This window comes from Dendrobium catenatum, unplaced genomic scaffold (genome assembly GCF_001605985.2).
Source record: "Dendrobium catenatum unplaced genomic scaffold, ASM160598v2 fragScaff_scaffold_183, whole genome shotgun sequence".
Lineage (NCBI taxonomy): Eukaryota > Viridiplantae > Streptophyta > Magnoliopsida > Asparagales > Orchidaceae > Dendrobium > Dendrobium catenatum.
Genome location: NW_021318645.1, coordinates 84,939 through 109,544, shown reverse-complemented (window position 1 = coordinate 109,544; position 24,606 = coordinate 84,939). Strand labels below are relative to the sequence as shown.

At 34.4% G+C, this 24,606-nt stretch overlaps 2 protein-coding genes across 2 annotated transcripts; one reads left to right on the top strand and one right to left on the bottom strand.

Annotated features, from left to right (window-relative positions):
* Nucleotides 1-4,051: 4,051 nt before the first annotated feature.
* LOC110097257 (serine/threonine-protein kinase GRIK1) lies at nucleotides 4,052-19,327 on the top strand. The gene is made up of 11 exons (XM_020823526.2): nucleotides 4,052-4,493; nucleotides 6,321-6,395; nucleotides 6,511-6,555; nucleotides 9,167-9,241; nucleotides 10,908-10,995; nucleotides 11,102-11,226; nucleotides 15,827-15,922; nucleotides 17,164-17,230; nucleotides 17,479-17,594; nucleotides 17,687-17,765; nucleotides 18,803-19,327. The coding sequence occupies exons 1-11, from the start codon at nucleotides 4,236-4,238 to the stop codon at nucleotides 18,949-18,951; spliced, it is 1,173 nt and encodes a 390-aa protein (XP_020679185.1). The 5' UTR covers nucleotides 4,052-4,235; the 3' UTR covers nucleotides 18,952-19,327.
* Nucleotides 19,328-20,438: 1,111 nt separating this feature from the next.
* Nucleotides 20,439-21,190, bottom strand: LOC110097264. The gene has a single exon (XM_020823536.2). It carries the CDS (start codon nucleotides 20,990-20,992, stop codon nucleotides 20,672-20,674), a length of 321 nt encoding a protein of 106 aa, XP_020679195.1. The 5' UTR covers nucleotides 20,993-21,190; the 3' UTR covers nucleotides 20,439-20,671.
* Nucleotides 21,191-24,606: the final 3,416 nt, after the last annotated feature.

Genomic DNA, 24,606 nt, shown 5'->3' with positions numbered 1-24,606 from the left:
GATTCTATTGAGTTGTAAATTTGCCACTTTGATTTGTTTAATTCTTAAGTAAGTTGAACACTCCCTCAAAAAGTTTAATTTTTGAGCATGTTAAACTCTCTCTTGACTACTTTAATTTTTGGGCAAGTTGAACTTTACTTTGTTCAATTCATTTGTTAGAGAGTTAAATATGGGGGTTGTTGTTGGACCTGATGAATGGACTAATGAGTCCTTGTTGAATTCCAAATACGAGTTCTTGGAATATAGGGGTGTCAAAACGGGTCAATTAGTGAGATTTGGGTCTGACTTGAAATTGACTTGATCTCAATCTGGTTAACCTGAACCTGACACATTTAGTAAACATATAACAAATGCAAACCTAATCCGACCCGATAGCAACTTGAATGACTTGAACGTGATATGATAATTAGTTTTGATTAAAAAAATTACAACTTTTAATAACAAATTTAAATTACTTAAATAAAAAATAAGATAAACATACCAACAAATTTAAAAAAATTAAAGAAAAATAAATTTAAACGGGTCAAAATCGGATTGGTCGGTCAACCCAAAAGTGAATTTTTTAAAACGTAAAGCTTTGCTATGAATTTTTCAACACTCGTTTCAATTCAATTATGAAGATCTTCCACTGTAAAAAAACATAAATGAGATCCTAATTAATATAAAATTTCAACTTAGAGTACTTAATCAGATCTTCAAAATAATATCAAGTATTCCTACTCTCATTACGATAACATAAATTATTTCAAACACTTATAAAGGAAACTTTTACCTAATTGAACATTGTTAATCATAACATAAAATAGCTCTAATTCATCCCAAATTTTTTATTATATCAAAATAATTAGCTCATCAAAATTTACCTTCCTTTTTGAGAAATCTCCTTCTTCCACCGGCCGATTTAAGTTTGTTGTAATTCAATTCTTCCTAGAACAATAATGTCTCTTCAATTAAGAGAATTGTTAAATTTTCTTTCTCTCAATTTGGACAGAATACTTGCACTTTCTTGTGAAGGGATTTTCCAAAATTTAAATACTTCCTCTTTCTCCATAAGATTCTCCTCATTTCTAAAAGCATACAATATTATTACTAATAAAATAAAATTTATAATTTATATTCTTCAAAATTCGAACAAGAAATAAATATGATTAAAATCACTTACAAAGCAAAATTTTCTAACACAAAATCTCTTTCTTTCTCTGTCAAGTTCTCTTCCTTTACCTTTAAAAAAGATTTGAATATTTTCTTAAGATTAAATCGTGAAGAAATTGCACACAAAGTGAAAGAAATTGGAAATAGCATACCTTCCTTCTCGTTCTTCCTCTTAGTAGTTTCTCTCGACTGCACTTATTTTTGCGAATGAAGAGGAGGGAGTTATATTTAGAGAAGAGTCATTTACTTTCATCCCCGTACATGTTCATTAGCTCAGAATCATGGTCGATGCCGTTGAGCGTGCATGCAGTCCACCCAGCTTCCGCGCAGTCCTTGTTCGCGTGACTATTTAAGGGCTGGCCGGTTCAATCGAACAGACAAGTTAAATCGTATATTACAGGTGCTGTGTATATGGGTGCTCCGACGTTGTGTCCTTGAGCGCCCCAGTGCTGAACAACAGAGAGCGGAGCGCCGCAGCGTCTTAGATACAACACCACAACGGATCAAGACAGAGGTTCAAGCACCTTAATGCTCCAAAATGGTGCCACAATGCTGCGAGGAGGGGTTGATGATTTTCTTTCTTGTTTTTCTAATGCTTTGCGTCCCTTGGGCTTATTTACTTATCTTTATGTTGTATTTTTTATAGTAAAACACAGAGAATGGTACATTTGAGAAGAGAAGCAAGGAGAGTGTGAGTGAGAAGAGAGATTGGTACTTATTACTACCAATTTTCATATTGAATTTCTTGGTGCGGTGTCGCTTCATGATTTTTCAGCCCTATTTTGAGTTTTTTTTTTACATTAAATTCTGGTATCATTTACTTTCTATTGCTTCTATTTTCTTATTTGTTTTATCACGATTTTATAGTCCATCATCCCCAACATCTTCTTCCATTAACCTTACAAATCTCCAAGAGTTTTTTTGGCCCACAAGCCAAATTTAAAACTCGAAGTCTCTAAAATAAGCTAATTTAAATATCTTTAATCAACAAAATCATGATAGCCAAACAGAACACCATTTAAATACTAAACTCATTTAATTCATTCACGACAACATTCAATTGAAATAAAAAACTTAATCACTCCATTTACATATGCTAGATGAGAACTTGCAAATAATATTTTACAAACATGTAATGTTTTACAACTTTTTTTATTCAAAAAAAAAGAAAAAAAGAAGCTATAGAAATAATGAATGTCATAAAAATAAAAATTTATATACATAAATGCAATTAATCTTATAGCCTTAAATCTAAGTGAATAATGCTCATGATTCTATATTCAATTTATTACTTTCTCATTGGAGACAAAAATGGGTTGGCGAGGTTGTTGTGAAAGATAATAAACCATAGAGGGAGATGATGATAACAGTAAACGTGTGCACAAGTAAGATAGAGAGGCTTGACAATATGAGAGATGAGTAAGTGAACGGGGGTGGAGAGAGATACAAGAAGAATTGATGAGAAAGAGAAGATAAGGCAAAATGAAGTATTTGCGGCATGTAATTAAGAAATATTGATGGATGGAGGAAGACACAAGGAAGAGAGAGGTGAGTCGATGAATTGGCAAACCTCGAGGCAAGGAGATTCGATGAAGCAATCAGTGCGATAAGCATATGAGGGATGTAACGCCCTAAGATCAAATTGGAAGAATTGTCCATTTTATATTTTTAAATAATCTACCAGAGCTTCTTTAAATCATCATTGTATATAAATCAATCTATCCAACAAAAGCAATTAAATATCATACATATTGAATACCACACATATTAAAATACAAATCAATCTAGCCAGTAATTTATGATGGCGCTGTGCTCTCAATCCTAGCTCCGTAGTGCTACCAAAATCTTCTAGTTTAAACATAAATTCATATTTCATTTTAAAATATTTTTTTTTCCTATTTTTCATATTGTTATAGGAGAGGGAGTTTAGGCTTGTGATATAATCAGGACTTATTGACATATTGGATGAATGATTCATTGTAATTTATATTATTAAAGGAGTGTTTGTAGAAAATACTTACAAAAAAAAAGTCATAATTTAATTTGTGGGCATTGCTAATGAATTTTTTTTGCTATAAGCTTTTCTAGTAATATTTCATTTTCTTATAGTTGATATTTGCTAATAAGATCAATGCACAATGTTGACACCTATACTGTTACGCGACTTATCCAATAAGACTGATGCACACTATTAATAATAACTTTGCTTCATGCTAACTCCAATAAGAATAATGCATGATACCTACGCCAATGTTGACATATGTTATATCGAGCGAATAAGATTGTAACTTTTTTGCTTTGACTATTTTGAGTTATTCATAAAATTTTTGGTTTGCTATTAAGTGAAAGATTTCTACAGAGGATAATATAAACTAAAGGTTTGTTGACCTAATGTTAGAGCATTATTGTATATAGTTTTTCAATTATAATTAGTTCTTACATCTTAGTAAATAATAATATATTTAACTCTTAGTTGACTTAATTTAGTTTATTAGAAGGACCCATTTGTAAATAGTCCCTCTAGGCTTTAGGTTATCAATCAACAATCAACGGAGCAATTATTTACATCTATTTTTAAAATTATTGAATATTAAAATTCATAATAAAAATTTAAGCTGTTTTTACATAACTTTGATAGTTGCAAAAATAGAATTGTGACGTTTGTAAATAAATATTTTTTAGATATTATATATATGTAAATTTCTAACCATTTCTATTTACTTTAATTATTTATTTATTTATTTTATTTAATTCACAGAAAAAGGTTGGACCGATAGGAGGGACCGAGAGGAAGGGAAAAAGTTGGATCTACATAACGAAGATGTCTGTTTTAGAAAAGGGAAACTTACCGGATTTTCCGCCCTAGCCTTCCGCGTTCAAGTTCAAATGAAGTAAAGAACCAAAACCCTAACGCCGAGACGGCAAAAAATAAAAAATAAAAAGAAAATAAAAGTAAAAAGAACAATAAAAAAAGGAGAAATAAAGGAAAGGTCAAAAAAAGAAGAAGAAGATAGAGGGAAGCAATTCCCGGTTCTTCTTCTTCGATTCTCGACTTCCAATTGTAAGCCGATTGTTTCCTCGCCATGTCTCCGATCTCGGGGCTGACACTCGCTGACTTCGATCGAGATCGACTGGATGTGGGGTGCTGCAGTTGTCTAGGGTTTCTCAGGAAGCCTGATACAGAGTTGGATTCGTTTCTCGGGGAGGGATATTATGGCGATGTACAATATGGAGGGTACCTCTGCGAGGACCAAGGGAGGATCCCGGGATTGCCCAGGGGCGATCGGGTAATTTGCAGAGAGGTTCCAGTGATATTGACGGGCCAATTGACGATGGGTGAGGTATTGAAGCTTAATTTATTATCTCAGTAATATTTGCTTTTCCAAATCAGTTTCTCTTGATTGTTTCATTTTGTTCTTTATTATTAATTGATAGAGTTCTTCGGTTTCTTTTCATGTTTTTGGAATATGCTACTTTCTGTATTATATGGTTTTCTTAGTAGGACTCGCGTTATTGAATGAATGCGGCTTACTTTTGCAGGTTTTATGTTTTGCTACTTAGTGATTCAGTTATCATACGCAAGTATGAAAAATATAAGCAATAAATCTGCTTCAGTTGTTCTTTTGCCTTATTATTGGGACGCTCGTCTGTGTAATTAGAACTCATGTTCAGGGAAGTTCAAGAGGTGCAAGAACATTTCATGGAGACATCATTTTCTTACTTGTTTCCTCTTTCACCTAAAGTATATTACCGTTTCTTCATTTGTTATTTGCTAATCATATTTCTTAGGAATTGCTAGCAGACCTATATTTCTTGTTCCATGTAGTCTGAATTAGGTGTTAAATACTCTGTTCTTAAATTATCAAATATTTGGCAATTCATCAATCATCAATCAAACAAGAAGGGAAACATTATAAGCATATGCGTTTAGAAATCACTTCCTAAAAGTTAGATGATCATCTTTGTACATGCAATCAGACATATATAACGTTGCATGCATGATAGCATGCCGTTAAATTGGATCATGTCAAGGTCCCAAATTGCCAATAGTGATGAGTTTGAAATTTCTCAAATAAATATTTTATTTTATTTTTCAATCAATCAAATATTTAAATATCAAAATTACTATATTTAAAATATAATAATGAAAAATTTTCAACCAAACCCTTTGATTAAGTTTTAATTCATTGAGAAAGAGTTCAATCTATCATGATTGTTTGATATTTGGAGAAACTAGGTTTTTTCCCCATAATAAAAATTAAAAAGTCTTAGCCCTATTTTATAAGGTTTATCACTTTTAATTAAACTATTTATTAAATAAAATTTTCAAGTAATTATAAATTTTTTAAAATTTTATTAAATATTTCTTTAATAAAAAATATTTTTAATTTAAAAAATGTTATTAAGCATTTCAAAAATATGTGTGACTAAGTTGAAAGTAACATCTATTTGCATATGTTTTTTCTAAATCAATAAATATCATATGTAGATCCTCTTAGATCAAAATAATCAAAAAGCTTTTAATAAATCAACAATGCTTTATGACTCAAATTCAATGGTATAATTACAATCACTTGAAAATTATATTTAATAAATAATTTAATTAAAAATGACTAAAATACCTTATATTTAACACCATTAACTCCAGTATTAGATGTTAGGACCAAAAATTATATTAAATTCCATGCAAGTCAAGCTGTTTAATCATATGGTGGAAGTTTTTTGCTTGTTTCTTGTTTTAAGGAAATAGGGTGGGGATCTCTTCCACGGTTAGGCAAAGTGAATCGAGTAGTTCCTTAGAGTTCTCTATCACGCATTTTGTAATTGAGAGAGTTGAGCCAAAAGGGTGTTGTAAGATAGGATTCTTCTCACAGCTGTTTTGGATTTCAATATCAACAGTAGCATCATATTTCATGTGTTAGCTAAATTTAACAAAAGCTTTCGGCTTACTAAATTTTCCATATACAATTAGAACTTCCATTGCATTGGTTTAATATATTTGAAGGTAAATTGATATTTTTTTTTATTAAAATGCTCTTTCTGGTTATCTTTGATCTATAATGTGAACAAAAATTTACTTCCATTTGGAGCTAGTACTTTTTGATAATGTAATTTATTTAAATGAAGGTTTGGCTCACCAATTTATTTGCATTTTGGTGGTTTTGCAGGATGAAGACGGGCACAAAATGATTAACGAGTATGTTAGAGAAAATAATATTGGTCGTGGAAGCTATGGCAAAGTGGTATTTGTCTTCATTATTTGCTAATCAGTACTTCACATTTTTTCTCATGGAGATTGTTAATTCGGATGCCTTTGTTGTTCATCAGAAGGGTTTAGCTTTTTGTTTTTTTATGTAGGTTTTGTATCGAAAAATAACAGACGGGAAGAAATACGCGATCAAGGTAACTGATACATTTATGTGTTTCCCTTACTTTTTTAATCTTTTTGGTGGTTTCTTTTGACATAATCTTTTGAAACTCTTTAGGATTGTCTTCTTGTGATTATTAGTTTTGCACATGTGATTTACAAATTTTATTTAATCTCCTGTTTTTCCATTTCCTTTTTATACTTAATAGTTTGATGTCAATACTTGAGTATGTTTTAGAGTTTTAGACAATTCTGTCTTTTTTTTTTGAACAAATATTCAGAAATGTCTTTTGTAATTACTAGATGTACAAGGGCACATAGATTTAACAAGCAAAATGCAGCTTAAATTTTTAGTAGAGCAAGCAAACAAAAAAATCTTCTTTGTTTCTAAAAATGTATCAAGAAAGGCACCATCCATTTATGTTAGCTTATTGGGAGGTTTGCATGAATGCCACCAATTATTTAGAAAAATAACATCTAAATATTTAAAATGAATTATCAGACCCATGAATTTGCTTGTGATACAACAAAATTAGTAAGAAATTAACATATTATTGAGAAAGAAAGTAATTTACTAATTTTGTTGTGCTCTTCAATATTTGGATTTTATTATTATAAATTTAAGTGTTTGGGTGGTATTTCTATAAATATGCAAGATTTGGATGTCACACATGAAAGTACACCCTTTTTTGTATGTGCTTAACATTACACATTATTATTGATATATCAGTTTTAGAGTAAGATGAGATTAGGGACATACTAGCTTGTGATTTTGATTTGAAACCTCAGAAATAATGGAATTTTGTAATGTGTTCCAATGAAACAAGAAAATTATTATTATGCTATAGTCTTGAACGTTTGGACAAAAACAAATTCTTGAATGCAATTCTCCTCTGCCAATTTCCTTTAACCTCATAGTTTCTTTTGGTGGTCATTATTTCTTATTTTTGTCCTATTTAGGCTTTCTTGTATGCTGCACTTACTAATGAGAAAGTGAAAGTCCTTTGCTAAAATTAGAATATTTTCTTTTAGTCATTTATCTTTGCTATTATTCTTTGAAAATATTGGGTGTTTGGAAGTAAAATGGGTGTACAATATTCCAAATGTAGGGGTTATGAAAATATTGGTGTTTAGTTGGATGAAAAAGGAATACAAAGTAAAATAAATGTGGTGTAAACCATTTTAGTTCAATTTTGAGGTAAATTAAATTGCCTAATTTTGAGCGAGAATTATTTACACTGCAAGCAAGCTCGCTTGACTGCCATCACCCACTGCTTGCCACCATCATCACCACCCGTCTTTTGCTGCCACCGCTGTGACCAGCTGGCTGCCACCTATTGCTGGCCACCACCTGTTGCTGGCCACCACCACCGCCTGCCATTGACCACCACCGCTGCTGCCACCATCGCACCACCCATTGTTGACCACCACTGCCGCTACCCACCGTCGCCTCCCGCCTCCGGCCACCACCCCCGGCTAATATTTATAATCATTAAAACATTGACTAATTTTTTTCATTTTTTGAGTTCAATAAATTTTTCTTCAAAGATTTAGTATTTGGGAATTTCAAGAGGGATATGATCAAATTTAAAACATATTTTTAAAAATAGAAAGCTAAATGAGGAAGATATAGGAGCACTTGATTATGAGAAACTCAGAGGTGCTCAAAATATCTTATGTTGGATTTTACATTTTAAAATTAGATTTTTGTTTGAGTTGATCAAATTGATTTAGAAAATTGAGGCTTATATTACAACAACATAGGTTGAAAGAAGTGTCTGAAATATGAGGGCTTATGAGGTGACTAGAGTCAATCTCAGTCTTGGATCCTAGATCTAAGGTGAGGATTGATGAGGGATAGTACCTCGAGCCTAAGTCTAATATAATGTAAGAGGCCGATAAACCTATACCTCATCTGAGGCTAGGTCAATCCTGCCTCTGGACTTACAACCCTGCCTAAAAAGGACAGCTAGCTAATCAACCTAAACTATTTTAAAGCTATAATATTCGTTCTTAATGCCAATGAAGTACTTTGGAAATGTCACAATTTATGGTTTTGTTGTCAGAGACATAAAGAAAATCATAAAGTTGTATAAGTTTTTTTATCTTTCTCAACAGCTTGTCGGGAAGACATGGATTGACACCTCAAATTTTCTAGGAACAGAAGAAGTGAAGTATCACCCAATTCATTACATCCATGATAAACGTTGGTATTCCTATAATCTCTAGCAAGATCACCTTTACCTAAACATTTGAAGCAAATAGGTGGGGGATGTTTACTGAATGAATATGGAATACTCTCTTTTAGGATACTCTATGGGTCCACCTCATCGCCATATCTAGAGATGAAGCAAGTGAATTAAACCAATTCTTTCACACTTTCACCTTTTGTGATCGATCTGTTCTCTAACTTTATAATGGCCAGAACTGATGTTACATGGATTGAAGCATTTTTATGCCGTAATAGTAACAAGAAAAATGTCATAGCTAGGTCGTTATTGTTCTTGGTTAGAATTTTTTTTGGGTTTACTGCTCATGCAAAAATTGCCTCACACAATTTTTATTCTGTTAACATGACTTACAATAGTTTCTAAATATGCAGAAAAGTTAATTATTATTTGAATGCTTCGTTGCTTCCTCATGCAGGCATTTTACAAGTCTCGCTTGTCCAAAATCCGTGTGACATCTTCTGAAACGGCCTGGACAGATGTTCTTAGGGAGGTAAAACATTATTTTGTTACCTGACATTCTTTCTTGGTGATGAAGAATGATTGTTCTTTGTTGTGTAGTTCTTTGTCCACCTTTTATTTTCTTTTAAGCTATTCATTTTTTATTAATGAATCCATGCAGTCCTATTTTTCTATATAGTTAAGACCTTACAACAACACAACAACAACAACAAGCCTTTATCCCACTATGTGGAGTCGTCTGCATGAATCCTTTTTTTCCATCGTGTCCAGTTAAGAGTCAAATTCTCATTTGGATCTAATAAAAAAGGTCATTTCTAATATTTTCTAACCAAGCCTTTTTAGGTCTAGCTCTACCTTTCTTAACATAGGTTAAATCTTATACATTTACTTTGCTATCCGCGTCATCGGAAGGCCGCCGTTTTATGTGACCAAATCATCTAAGGCAACTCTCTTTAGTCTTATCTGCCATTGGAGCTACTCCAACTTTTTCACTTATATGCTCATTTCGTATCCTGTCTCTAAAAGTAAAGCCACTCATCCACCTGAGCATCTTCATCTCTACAACACAACTTAATATCTTGCTTCTCTTTTAATGGCCAACGTTATGCGCCATAGAACATTGCAAGTGTAATCACTATTTTATAGAATTTTCCCTTAAGTTTGTGTGGTACTTTTCTATCACACAACAAGCCTGATGCATTCCTCTACTTCATCCATCCAACTTGAATTATACTAATAATATCCCTATCTATTTCACCACCACTCTGAATAATATACCCAAGATATCTAAAATGTGTACTCTTATGAATGACTTGATCGCTCAAAGTCACAACTCCACTAAATCTATTACTATTAAAATTACACTCCATGCATTCGGTTTGAGATCTACTCAAACTAAAACCTTTAGGCTCTAAGGTTGACCTCCATAATTCAAGTTAAGACCTTATATTGCAAAATTTTATATTATTGTCTTTTTTATGTTGCTATTAAATTCCCATTTTGTTAGGGCAATATGCTTTAAGTGAGTTTGTAGTTGTTAGTGTATAAATCTATTTTAAAAGATACAATGCCCCATCCCCCATTTCCACTAATTCCTAGTAACTGAAGTTTAAGAATTTGTTAAATATTTATCCATTATTTGTTACAATCTCAGCGCACTTGCTTATTTTATATGAGCATGCTCTTATATTTGCAATCTCACTTGAGAAAAGGTAACTTGTCATGTCAAAGGGTAAGATGGAGAGGTCTTTGAAGTAAAATGTGACATAAATTGTTTTTTAAAACTCGTATTTGTGACATATTATCAGCAGTCTTTAAAAACTTTGCTAACTAAAATTGTTGTATTTTGCTGCTATCAGTCTTTGAAAACTACACATTGACATACTATCGTAGAGGGTGATGAGTATATGGACCTCTTTTGCTATGTTGACTTATATATGTAATAGTTTTCTAGATTTTCAATGAGTATGACAAAATCTTCAGGTAATTCAGTTCTAGCAAGCTCTACCTAAACGGAAGGTAGAGTTTTAGGGAGAATAAGCAGACAAAGAGTTTATAAATTGAAGTTATGTATATGTATTAGCATAGTTCTTTACTTTCACACAATGATTTTTTTTCCTATTGGATTCTTGACTAGAATCCGATTTAATTGATGCTAACGGTTTGAGCGAGTCATTTATTCTAAATGTTTATTTTAGGTGTCAATCATGAAGACTTTGGAACATCCAAATATTATAAATCTCATTGAGGTGATTGATGACCCAGATTCAGATCGTTTTTTTATGGGTAACTTGAATTTTTTTTACCTTTGCTCTTATATGCTTGGAAGCGTAATCATTAATGTTTTTTTTTCCCAACAGAAAATTATATTGATTGGGAGTTGTGCTTGCAGTGCTAGAATATGTGGAAGGAAAATGTATATGTGATGCCTCTGGACAATGTGGTGGGATAGGGGAAGAAATCTCTAGGAGACGGTTGAGGGATATAATATCTGGGCTCAGTTATCTGCATGCTCATGTAAGTTTTGTCCGTCTAAAGTTATTTTTTGAAATATTTAACGATGGATCTTTATTCCTCCAACAATTCACCAGTCATGTAAACATTAGCATTGATTTTGTTTCTAGATCTTCCTTGTCTACTCTCATGATTCATTTTTACTGTATTTTAATATAAATGATAGCGTAGTTTGCAATTTCCTGATTACTCGTTGGTCTTTGGGCTGACTTTATTTGTTAAATGTCTGCCAGCAGATTTGTAAAATCATGTCTGTCTTTTTTTTTCTTTGCTTCTTTCTTGTATTTTAGTGTTAATAATAGAATAGAGTTTGAGATGTGAAAATAGTAAAAACTGAAATTAGCCTGATGTTTTACTATGAGTGTCACCACTCTACTAGAAAGGAAAAAAATATTAACCATATATCACTAAAATGTTTAAGTATTGGCACGCATTTGCAACAGTTTGGGATCTTATTGCGGGAAAAAATAAACTCAATGAAGATTGTTGAAATTTTAGAATATGTCCTGAAATGCTTCACTTTATTGCTGGCGTCTATCTGAGATACACACCGATTTTTCCAAAATTGGTATAATTGAATAAATCAATTCGTTGCACTTTGCAAGAAAATGAACAATTAGACTGATCTTTTTATTTTTTCAATTTGGTTACAATGAAAATTACATTTTTTAGGTTTTGCAGGAAATTTAATTTATAAGGGATTGTATTTAATTGATTTCTTCTTAAAATTCAATTTACTTCAAATGAGAAGTTGAACTGTAGCTTTGGTTGTATATTGAGGATGTTAAAGTTTAAAAGGGAGAACTTTTGCACCTCAGGCTTATTTCCATGAGATGCTTTGATGTGATCCAAGAGCTGCTAGGTTTCCTTTGATTCATCTTGGATTCCTTTTTCTCAAAGCGGATAAATATTTAATGCATGGATGAATTAAATGATCTAAGAACATATGTAGCATTGTATGGTTTCCAGCTTAAAGAGCCATTTACCGGAAAGTTGGAATGTAGTGACTATGTCTGACTGGACTATGCTAAATACTTAACGTTGAATTGATAAAATAATAATAATAATAATAATAAATAAAAAATAAAAACGTTGAATTGATACCTTGAATCTTCTGTGTGTGTGTGTGTGATACCTTGAATCTTCTGTGTACGGGTAAGTTTTTTAATATTATCTACGTGTGTAAGTTTTTTAATTCTATTTATGTGTGTGTGTGTTTGAGTTTTATAATTACATCTATCTTTGTGTGTGTGAGTTTTATTATTATATTTTATGATTATCTTTCTCTTTGTGAATTCCACCTTTGGGCCATTTTTTCCTTAGTGTAAGATTTTCTTATGGGCTAGTGTTGGTTGTTTGGTGGATTTTCAGTATGATATTGTTTCCCTTTACCAACCAATCACGCCAGTCATTCACCTTCGCTAAAGAATAGAGATTTTTTCACCTTTTTTTCCACTTTGTACTAAGTTTCACTTTTTTACGACTAATTTTCTACTATATGATGTAATTTAGGGATGTAAATGAGTTGAGTTGATTCGAGTAGTGGGATTATCCGGCTTGACTCGTCAGTCAGAAAACTGGCTCGAACTCGAGCTTGAGCTCAAATCAAGCCTAGAAAATGAACTCGAACTCTATTCGTCCTAACTCCTTGGCTCGACCGCTCGAGAGCTCGCCTCACCTCGAGCTTGTGGCCGGTAAACTCTTGATTTGGCTATTGCGTGAGAAGGGGAGAAGAGGAGGCAGCCATTTGGGAGTGTCCCTGCATCCTAGCTTTCAGCTTTGGATGGCATTCTGAAAAAAAAAAAAAAATGTTGTTAATCTCCTACACCATAATGTTAGGCAAACATTGCTGTTAATGCTAAGTCCTAAGATGGGATGATGGTGAATGGTCATGGGTCCAATAAAGGTGATACCCATGACCAACCTGTCAACTTAATGGATTTTGGTCAGATTGTTTTTAAATTCTGGATTATTGAAGAGAGTGGACCACTGAAGAACATCTTATTTGCCACAAACAAACTGGACTGGTACTGAACTATGATAGATGCCATTGTTAAATATTGTTACTAATTACATTTAAGACTAAATTGATAAGTTCAATTACTCCTTTATGCCTTCTGTGGAAGTTTTTTAATCTTTTGTGGAAGCCTTATAATATTTTATGGTAGCTTTTTAGAGTTTTTTAATCAACAATATACATACAATGATATTTTGTACAATCTGAACTTATATCAGTTAGCTTTATCATGAGTATCTTATGCACCTATTCATCATATCCTTTTGGAAGCTGAAAGTAGTTGATATGACTGGTATTAGTTTTTTTTTTTTTGGACATTTAGGTCAATTAAGTAAAACTCACACACAAATTACATATGCAATCTTCCCAAAAACTATTAGTTGGTAGCCAAAGCTTCCAACCAACATATCAAGATGAGTTGTGCACTAGTATTAGACTGATGAACATTATTGTGAATTGCTGTAACTATTTACGGTTAAGACCAAGGAGAAGCCGGCGGCTAGGTGGGAATTATGTGGAGTTTGGTGGGAAGAAGGGGAAGGGCTTGGGGAAGGGAGAAACCGTGGGTATGTGATGTGAAATGTAATGCGTGGAAACAAGAACTGCTTGGGGATTTTAATATAAGACTGTTAAAGCTTTGCTAGTTATAGAATTAATGCTTACCCAAGTTAGGTTTTCAGAATTATCAAGTCGAAATTAAGTAAGGCATGCGGTTACAATTAGATTAACGAGACAAGATCAAATTGACAACATAAAATTAGAGAGTAATGTTATGGGGAGAAACAATAATCCATAATTAACAAATAGAACTTTTCTCCTTGGGTCTCTCACTCACTCTCTTGTTGGTGGCACTTTTAATGGAGGAAGATTGAGAGCAACCGAGACAAATGGCGCACAAAGTGTAGTCCGTTGGAGTGGTAGCCGGTGGCGGGTAGTCCATGGGATGACTAGTGAGCATCCAACGTCTTATCCATTCTTCCTTGATCTTCAAAGACGAAGCCGTGGTCGAAGTCGGGATCGACCGTCCATGGATGTAGAGAACTCTCTTCTTGAGCCCTTGAGCCCTTGAGCCGACCACTTGTTGAAGCAAAAGAGGAGAAGATGGTGGGAGTCGGCTATGGTGGGGGCTAAGAGGCAAATGCATGAAATCTGAAATAAAATTCAGATTTTAGTGGTTTAGGAGAGGGATTTAATTTGAATTTCAAATTAATCCAAGGAGGGAGAGGGGTGGAAATGGGGAGAAGAGTTGGGCTGAATTTGTGGAGTTATTAAGGTGATTAGGAGAGAAGTAAGTTTGGGATCTTAATTAATTGGATCCATAATGAGATACCAATTAATGAAGATTGGTGAGGTGGATAAAAGAGACTTAATGGGGGAGAGAGAGGAGAGAGGGGCCGGCCATGTATAGTGGTGAGGAGGCTTGAGAATTTAAATGAGTGGGGACCACAAGGAGTTAATTAAGCATAATAAAATCTGACATTTAATTTCAGAATTAATTATATCATAAGTAACTCCCAAATTCAAATGAAAATAAGAGGGAATTTGAATTTCAAACATGTGTAACTCCTCTTAATTAATTATCATAAGTAACTCCCAAATTCAAATGAAAGTAAGAGGGAATTTGAATTTGAATTTCAAATATGTGTAACTCCTCTTAATTAATTTTCCAAATTAATATGGCTTAATTAGGACATAAACTACTACATGAAATGACTCAAAATAAAACTCATGATCGTAGCCGTCGATCTCCGGCGTCTCCTGATGGTACTCGTGTCAAAAAAATGCTGACGATGTCCTCATTAGTATGATGTTGGCCGGCGGTGGTGGAAGGAGAAAGGAAGAGATGCGAAATAGAACCACGAACCCGGCTCGTCTAAGTTGCTGAGTGATGCGCAATTCTCCCTCTCCTAGAGATCTCTCTCCGATTTCTCAAGCTCTTACAAGAACTCATGCAAGGGGAAGAAATATTTTAATCAATCATTCATTAACGTGAAAAGAAGAACAATGAGGCTATAAATAGCCTCTTATAAAGACTCAAAACATAAAAGGACGACCATGCCCCTAGGATGTACATAAGACCTCCCTTAATAAAAGGGTAGAACGGGAAGCTAAAAGAAACAGATACAAAATAACATCATAATAAGAAAATGCATAAAACAAATCAAAAATACAATGAATCAATCATGGTCGTAGATCGATGGCCACGTCTCTGATAAACCTTCCATGATCTGATGTCCCCATCAATAGCTATGATAACTTCTACATTTTTTGGGTGGGCATTGAGTTTCTAACTCTCATTTCGTCGTCTCTAACCAAACTCCGGACAAGGATTTCGGGGGTGTTTGAGAACTTGCTTTATTCATGTTGACTCAGCATTTCATAGGCTGGAGTACTATTATTAAATGGTTTTTGCTTAAATAGGCTTTAATACTGACATCATGACTGTCTGATAAATTATTCCATTGCATTGATATTTCTTGCTAGTTGTAAAGTAAAGCTTGAGTACTTGATTTTGTGTGGTATTATAATTCATCAGTTATTCAAGGTACATGCAGTTATCTGCCATTAGACATTTTGTGCTTGCAGGGTGTTATTCATGGGGACATCAAACCTGAAAATCTTCTGGTAACAAAAGGTGGAGCCGTGAAAATTGGTGATTTCAGTATCAGTCACGCATTTGAGGTACTTATATCTTTTTATTCTTCCCATTTTAGTAGCAATTCGAGTTTCTATTTGGTTAAGAAAATTGTAGTTTGAAAATTGATTGTTCTCTGATTAAGTAAACTGACATACGATGGTGCAAAACCTAATTTGATATTCCTCTAAAATTTTTATGCCAACTATTGAATGGAGACTTAAAAGATTAGGGACCGTCAGTTTTACAGCTGATTTTCCTTCAATATTCTACTAGGCTGATATTTTTAAGTTCAGAATAAACCTTGATAAAGGTGATGTTTGTAAAATGATGGAAATTCTGTGTTACATTTCCTTAAAATTAAATCATATGTGTTTAAGGAGGTACATGCTCTTGGTTGAAGACTCATGGTCCATATTTTAATAATCTTTCAATCTACTTAAGCGGTCATATCTTAACCTTAGCAAATTACATGCTGGTTTTCGGATATTGAGATATATTTGTATTATACAAGTTTTTATTTAAAAGATTGGAATATAAAATATTTATCTGGATATAAATATATAACTTTGCCAACCCAAATAATTGGAGGCGGTGTAATGATGAAATGATGATATAAGCCTATAAAACTTTAAAATATTGTGAAGTCATATCTACTTATGCTTCAAATTAAGAAGTTTAAAAAGATTGAAATAATTCTTCTAAAAAGTGAAATTTGTCTTTGTCTTAGGCTTCGTTTGGGACAACTTTCTTAATGCTTTCCAAAACTACTTTTTAGCTAAAAAATTTTTTAATTAGAATTTTTTGTAATGGAAATTAGTTTTAGAAAACAATAAAGAAAGCTGTCCCAAATGAAGCCTTAGTAGAATCTTTCAGTGGCATGTTTCGTTCTTTCCCATTCCTTAGAAAAACATCGGTTCTAGTACAAGATACTATTATTACCGCATGGAAAGTTAGACATTCAAGTTGTAATCGCAACAACCCAATTGCAAAAGCAGAGCTCTACCAACGGAGCTATATCCCCAAGCTGAGTGAAACATGCATAAAAGAGTCAGACTTCTTCTATTCCTTTCCCTGACATCACTGGGCTATCTTGGACCTTTACCAGAGACCTCACCCGTGGAGTAAATCATTGCACCTACGATCCAACGAAGTGTGAGAGAGTTAATAGATTTTTTTATTTAATAGTCTAAATAGTGAAATTGGTGGAGGTCTATTCCATAAATGCTAAAGTTGATCAAGGGAACACCTGCTTTAAGCAATCTTCAGTAATGATTTTTTTTTGTAGGATGCCAATGATTTACTCTGGAGATCTCCGGGAACACCTGTTTTCACCGCACCTGAATGCTGTATTGGTAAGACAAATTAACGGACACTAGTTACAATTATCTCAGGAAACAGAACGGCATTTAGGCTTCGTTTGGAATGGCTTTCTTCTTGCTTTTTAAAAGGACTTTTTAGTACAAAAAATAATTTTTTTGTCCTAGAAAGCCGCTTTAAGAAGCGGTAAGAAAGCTGTCCCAAACAAAGCCTAAGTGATAGTATTTTACTTTCCAACGAAAAATGTGTGTTGATTATTTCTTTTTCCTTTTTATCGTGATAGGTTTAAACTATCATGGTAAAACAGCTGATGTGTGGGCCGTAGGTGTTACGTTGTACTGCATGATTTTTGGTTATTGCCCATTTATCGGAGAGAGCTTACAAGAGACTTACGATAAGGTAATCTGAGCCTTTTTTCAGGACTATTCTCTTTGGCTGCCTGCCGTCGTCGTGCTGAAGTTTCTCTCTCATCATGATCTTTTTAATTGCAGATAGTGAACAGTCCTTTACATATTTCTGAAGATTTAGATCCTGAACTAGAGGAGTTACTTCGAGGACTTCTTTGCAAGGGTCAGTAAATGTTCCATTCCTTTTATATACTTCGCTGCAATAATTTCTTGAGGTTCCATTTTTTTTTTCTATGCTCTTCCCCTAAATTTCTAATATCCTTTCCCCTTCTTGCTACAAAGGCTGAAATCCAAAGCATTAGACACTTTGAAATCAGAGATTATCCATCAGAAACTAGCCAACTACCTTAAATTCTGGTTGCGGAAGTTATAGAGTTTCTATTTAGGCCCCATTTAGCTGATTAAGTTACCAAACATGTTTTGAAATTCCAAGAAACATGATAGTATTAGACCGGTCCAGCCGGTCCATACAGGACCGGCTTGAGGCCGTGCGATCCGAATGCCTAGACAGAGCGATTTAGGAAAGATTTTTTTAGGGATTAGGCCGTGCGATCCGAATGCCTAGACAGAGCGATTTAGGAAAGATTTTTTTAGGGATTTGGGAGGGAAATTTTAATGTAGGGAATGTTTAGAGATTTCCTTTTGAATTGTATGCATTAAATAGTTTGTTTTCCTTGGGTTAGGCCATCTTGAATTTGGCTGAAATTTGAGATATCTTAGATTTAGGTTTTCTTTTGGGCTCTAGTGGCGTCTAGAGATTTGTGAGAGATAGATCCCCCTCACGAATAGATGATCAATTGTATCTTGCTATTTTCCGCTTCCCTTTCATCAGATAATACAAATTATCTACTGTTTTCGTGGTTTTGTGCAGATTTTTATGGAGAATTCTCGCTGTTTTCTGAAGACTGATAGGAATTACTTGAGATCTACAAGTATTTCCTATCATATAGACTTATCATTTGGTTGGATTTCATCACAAATCTACATTACTTTTTTAAGTTTAACAAACCCCCTTGATCCCTTCAAATATAAGGATATAATTTTCTCTTATAAAATAAGTAAAAATGAAATCATCATTTTCTAGAACACATATTTCATCTCCAAAGAATCAGGTCCAACCTTACTAAAATGAAATATCATATCTTCCCATAATTCTCTTACTTCTTCTGCTCATTGAACTTCTGAATTGCTTATAATCAGATCCAAGTCAAAGAATGACACTGGAATCAGCAGCTAGACACCCTTGGTTAACTAGAGGAACAGATCCGATTCCTCAGCCTTCAGGCAAATGCAGGTGTGGCAGCTCGCCAGCGGACAATGAAGGCGGCAGCGAAGGCTCACCTAGATGATATTTTGAAGCTCTTACAGTTAAATTAATTGTATAAATCTGCAGATAGAAATGGCGGCATCTGAGCTGATCTTGGCGAGGTCCCAAGTCATGAATTGAAGATACCATCCATTTTAACTTTACTATTTTTGATGAGACTGTTGGAGTTCTACCATGAGCAGTGCAACCAGTGCTTGGGTGGAGGTGGTTAACGGCTGGCCTTATGAGTTCAATATTGCATTAATTTATAGGGCTTATCTCTCATGGCTTTGCTATGCTGAAATTTGTTGATACTTATTATGTTTATTTTTTTTTTTTTGGCAAACTGGATGAATCTTTTGATGTGGTTTCACTGATCAATTCAAGAAGGTTTTTGGCCTTTTGCCCTCTGTAATTTACATGTTCTTTAGTTGCGGTGGAGAAAGTTTTAACTTCTGGTGGCTTAACATCAGTTGCCACAATTAGGTTTCGTTTGAGATAATTTTTTTATTGCTTCTTAAAGCAGATTTCTAATAAAAAATTTTGAAAAAATATTTTAAGAAGTAGGAAGAAAGCCGTCCCAAACGAAGCCTAAATCATTAATTCCATGAATTAACTGAAATTCCATTCAATAGTTGTCAATTTGTTCTTTAAGCATTGTATGGCTCTTCAGATACCTTAACGAGAAATGAGAAAAAATCATGGTTGTTGTAATAGTTCATTTGTTCTAGTAATTAGGTGTTATATAAGAACTGCGTCTTTAATAATGCTAATATAACAAAGGATGCACCATTAGTTTTGCAATTTATTTTTTTTTAGGGATTTATCTACATGCTACATAATTCTTTTATGTTTATAAATCTAACATTTACATTTACATTTTTTATTTATTAAACAATCACATTAAAATGCTATTAATATTAATTTTTTAAAGTGAATTATATCTTTTTATCACATAATTGAGACATTAAATTATTATATAAGTAAATATAAAAATTTAAGTATTGGACATGTAAATAAATAAAAATGTGAAATGTATGTCCTCATTTATTTATTGCATGTTTATTACGATAACAAAAAGAAGATGGAAACATAAATCAAACTAAGCTTTTGATTTGCACCTTCTCTTTTTCCAGTGGAAAGTATTTATATGAGAAGTTATTACATGCGGAGTTGAGCAGGAGAATTGTTAGGATTTTGTGAGGTTATATGATAAATACATGATAAAAAATAAAATAATGTTTTTATTGTGTATTTATTATGTGTCTTCACATAATCGGAATGATTCTCCTATCCAGACTCTGCATGTAATAATCTCTCTTATTTGAGAGATATATATAATCATTTCATATGGTTGTCTCATTGAATATAAACCTCGTGATTGGTGAGATGGTTTTCTAGCGTTTGAAACGTTCCTTCGTTGGTTCATGATCATTGCCTTCATATTTAGCATTGGGTATTATAATATATAAATTACAACATATAAAACATGTGATAATTATGCAGAAATAAAATAAAATCGACTTAAAGTTCAAGCAACCAGCCAACAATTTCTGTTACTTCAAAAATAATTCTTACAAAGCCAACTCAGAGAAATAAAGTTTCAACAAATCAGTCACAATGGCCATGTTGTATATAAGCAAACAGGCCTCGTTTTTCACTAACTGGATCAAATAAAAAATTTCTAACAAATAAAAATTTTTTTTTTTTGTACAAAGAGCAATGTTTCACTAAACAACCACAATTAAGAATCACTTCCAACTCTAAAAACTGAACCCTTCATTAAAATCAGAAGCGAAGAGCGCCGCGGAGATTGCTTCGGCGCAAGCAGAGGAGGAAGCATAAGAAGGGTTGGGAGAGGGAAGCTGAAGCTCGCCGCTGGCGGAGAAATTCAATACGGCGGCGAGCACGCGGCGAACGCTGAGCGAGCGAGATGGGGCGAAGCCGCCGGTCTTCTCATCGGTCTTCCCGAACACGGCGGAGGATTTGGAGAGGATGAGATAAACCAAAACCTGAACCGCCGCGAACAGAATCACTTTTATTAAAAACTCCGATGATGAAGAGAGGAAGGAAAGCTCATCCATGGCTGAGGCGATGAAGAAGAGAAAAGATTTGACTTGGAATTTTAAGTGAGAAGCGATTGAGTTATATATAGGCGGTATGCAGCGAGGAGGGGAGAAGGGCGGCTGAGGCGGCGCCTGAGGGTCTCCTGGTTTGAAAGGCGTGGGATTGGAAGTTTGACTGCAACGTAAGCCATGATGAATGTGTATTGTCTCTCCTACTTCGACGAAATGTTTGGCTGCGTTAAAAATTAAAATAGGTGACATATATTAGCAAGTTCTAAAAGAGAAGCGCTTTACGGATAAATTTATCAAAAAGTTTAATGAAGCTCTAGCCCGGTGGAATAAAACAAGGTCAAAATAGGTGTCAATTTCCGTTATGGGTCGGGTTCGGGTCTAATTTGAAATTGACCTGGTACTATTCGGGTCGACCTGAATGCGAATCCGACCTATTTTGTTATTTTTCGAACCTGAACCCGACCTGACACGGGTTTGGGAATTTTCCGAATTTTCGAGTTGCAGAATGGTCCAAACTCCAATCGCTTTACGAGCTGCTGAGCTCCCGTCGCTACTTCCGATAGGGAGATGACCGGACGGCAAGGCAGCAACTGACGGGCCTGGCGGACGTTGGACGCGACATCTCTACAGTTGACAGACAAGACTAACGTGACGGGACGGGCAAAGAGGGGGAAACGGCCGTTTCGGGTCAAAATGGGTTGATTTCGAGTTTTCTGGTCAACCCCAACCTGACCCGTTTAGGATTCGGGTTGATCTAAACATGAAATTTTCATATGGATTTGAGTCGGATTTTCGAGTCTCGTAAAATATTGACACCCTAGGTCAAAATCTGACTTTTTATTATGTTTTTTGGTTGATTTTCGGTATCTGAGCCAACCGTATGAGTGCCCAGCTTGAATTCTCGCTTCAGGTGGCGCTGACGTCAGTTTCATCTCTGCCACGTGCTCTCCCTACCTGATATTCTCAACTCAGCCATGGGGCTTTCCTTAACTAGCCCTTAGAGCTGGGAGGAGTCAGTCCGTCTTCCTCTGCTGGCCCCGACCTCATAAGGGTCAAGGGTAGATGTGGTTAGCTGACCTCCAAAAACCCACCCTGAAATCCGCCATATGCTTCATCCATAAATCCAAGGAGTCCATCGCCGTCGTCGTCATTGTCGATAACTTAGAACCACCGTATGTCGTCCGTCATTCGCTGCATTCAAATTCTAAATCTCACACCAAAATTCGGTAGGTCAATAGCGCGACACCAATTTTGACGTCGGATAGTTCACCTACGACAAAAAAAAAAGGTTGCCGAATTTGTCGAAGACGAGCGTGAAAGAGGATAAAGTGAGCGAAAGAGGAGATAAATTGTTACCTTCGCATGAAGCACGCGAAAGAAGAAAGAAATGCAGTTTGATTAAAGATTACATCATTTTAAAGTTTTACTATATTTTAAAGTGGAAAATAAATTTTTCGGTTCGAGATGCCCTTAGCACTCACCAACCCCTTTATCATAGGCCTTTTGATCGACACCGTCCTAGAAGAAGATGAAGGTGGCAAATAGGCCTCCATTGCCGCCATCGTCATAGTTATCTTCTTTTTCTCCTTGATCCCCTGCCTCTTCCTTCTAAGTATTATTGCTCAGTAGTTTGCCAACACCTTATGATTCAAACATTTATTAGCAGTAGGAATATTCAGAGGGGGAAAACTGGAAGATGATGTGCACAGAAATATGTCCATTTTTGTGATTTTAGAGTGTGAGTAATGTAACTTTTCATTCTACGCTCCAAGGAGAGATTATTAGGTGTGGAGTGCAGACGGGGAGAACCGTCCGCACAAGTATTGGGTCCCTAGCGGTACACGCACTCGATACCGCTGGGTACCTAGTGGTACCCAGTGCTTGTGCGGACGGTGCGCATTCCGCACCTAATAATTTTTCCCTTATTAGGGTTGTGAACAAGCCAAATATTTAAATTATGGTTTGAACGGCTAGTTGGTCCAAACAAGTTGATTTCCAGAAGAAGCCAGTATGGAAACCATCTAACCCAAACAAAGAGATCATCCTAACCATATATAATGTCATCCAGTTCTAATTTCCTTACCGGTGAGATTTAGGAGGATGGGATTTTCTGGATGTTTTGGGAATTTGCCTCCCAGTTTTTTTTTTCTTGGAATTTGTGTCCCTTTTTTTTTTTTAAATTTATTTTAGGGTGATTTAGGGTACATAGGATATTGATGGTGAACGCAACAACTTAATTGATGTGTACCTAGAATTGTTGATGCATTGAACTCTATTACAAGAGTAAAAAGTAGTATAATAAAACCTTGATGAAGTCTTCAAGTTATAATTTTTTTAAATTGAGGTAAAATATGACAATTTTATAAATATTATTGATCTCTTTTAAAATATCATGCATGTCCACTAGCAGCTGATCTTCGTTGCCTTCCAACAACAATTGTCGATGCCCATAGTCATCGCGCTATTGCCTTCCATTGATGCTAACGAGTGTTGCGATCCAATTGATTTTGCATCCCCAAAAACTAGCCCAATCAAAAGATTGAGATCAAAAAATTACATCTTAGAGACCACTTAAGCAAAATTGCATAAACTGGACTCACCCCTCACGCTTTTTTTATATATTTGATTTGGCTTGAACTTTATAGAATTGGTTGCATACATGACCGTATTGAAAATAAGAGACAATACAATTATTGTATAGCCTAATAAAAAAATCTGACTTAATGAAGTTGTGTATCAAGCTTTTAAGAAGTTATTGATTCGATAGTCAGATAGTCAAGTAGTCAATCAATAATTCATCTTGACAAATCGTCTCTTTTTTAGCAGTCTCCATGGTGTACTTTATAGTTATAGTTGTTAGGGCCATTTATTGGGATTTATTCATGCATTGAGATGAATTCTAAGATTATGATCGCCTACTTGTGGCAAAGAATTCTCTTGTAAGCTAGTAAGTATGCGTCAAAGTCGATTGAGCTAACTTGATTTAAATCAACCTAATTTATCTTGAGCTGGATTATCTTAATTTGAATCATATTTTTTAAATATTTAGGTAAACACACACACATATATATAGAAGTTTCAGGGCATGTTCGAAATGCTCCCTCGAAGCCTCAGAGCTTTATCCAATCTCTAGCCAAAGATCCCTCTCATGTAGAGAGTGGAGTCTATTTATAAATTTTTGTGAGTGACACACCTTGTAACTATAGAGAAGTTCCAGGGCATGTTCGAAATGCTCCATCAGACGACCCAATATGACTACCTCAATCATGGAGCATTTTTCAAGCATTTATGTGTCTTAATAATGTCAAAATTAAGAGATCTTGTGCTTGTTGGATTCGTCTCGTCAAGCCGCTCGATTCAACTATAAGCTTGCCATATTTAAAGACCACTTGGTCATTCAAATAATACTTTGAACCTTCCAAATATGCTTCAACTCCCTGATCTATACCCATTTGGGTTTGAATTGGATCGATTTTGATGTCATATGATTCATCTCTTTAAGATGTTCAATTTGACTATAAGTTTTGCTAAAATTGAAGTTTGGATGGTAATCCCAAATTTAATTTTGAAAAATTTTAACTTGAATATAAATCGACATAGATATCCGATCAAGATATATA

What these genes read in the sequence shown, in the direction of transcription:
- LOC110097257 (XM_020823526.2), top strand. Translation starts at nt 4,236, where the DNA reads ATGTCTCCGATCTCGGGGCTGACACTCGCTGACTTCGATCGAGATCGA. An exon ending in GCCAATTGACGATGGGTGAG is followed by an intron (nt 4,494 to 6,320) that starts GTATTGAAGCTT and finishes GTGGTTTTGCAG; the next exon opens with GATGAAGACGGGCACAAAAT. An exon ending in TTCAGATCGTTTTTTTATGG is followed by an intron (nt 10,996 to 11,101) that starts GTAACTTGAATT and finishes TTGTGCTTGCAG; the next exon opens with TGCTAGAATATGTGGAAGGA.
- LOC110097264 (XM_020823536.2), bottom strand. Translation starts at nt 20,992, where the DNA reads ATGGATGAGCTTTCCTTCCTCTCTTCATCATCGGAGTTTTTAATAAAA.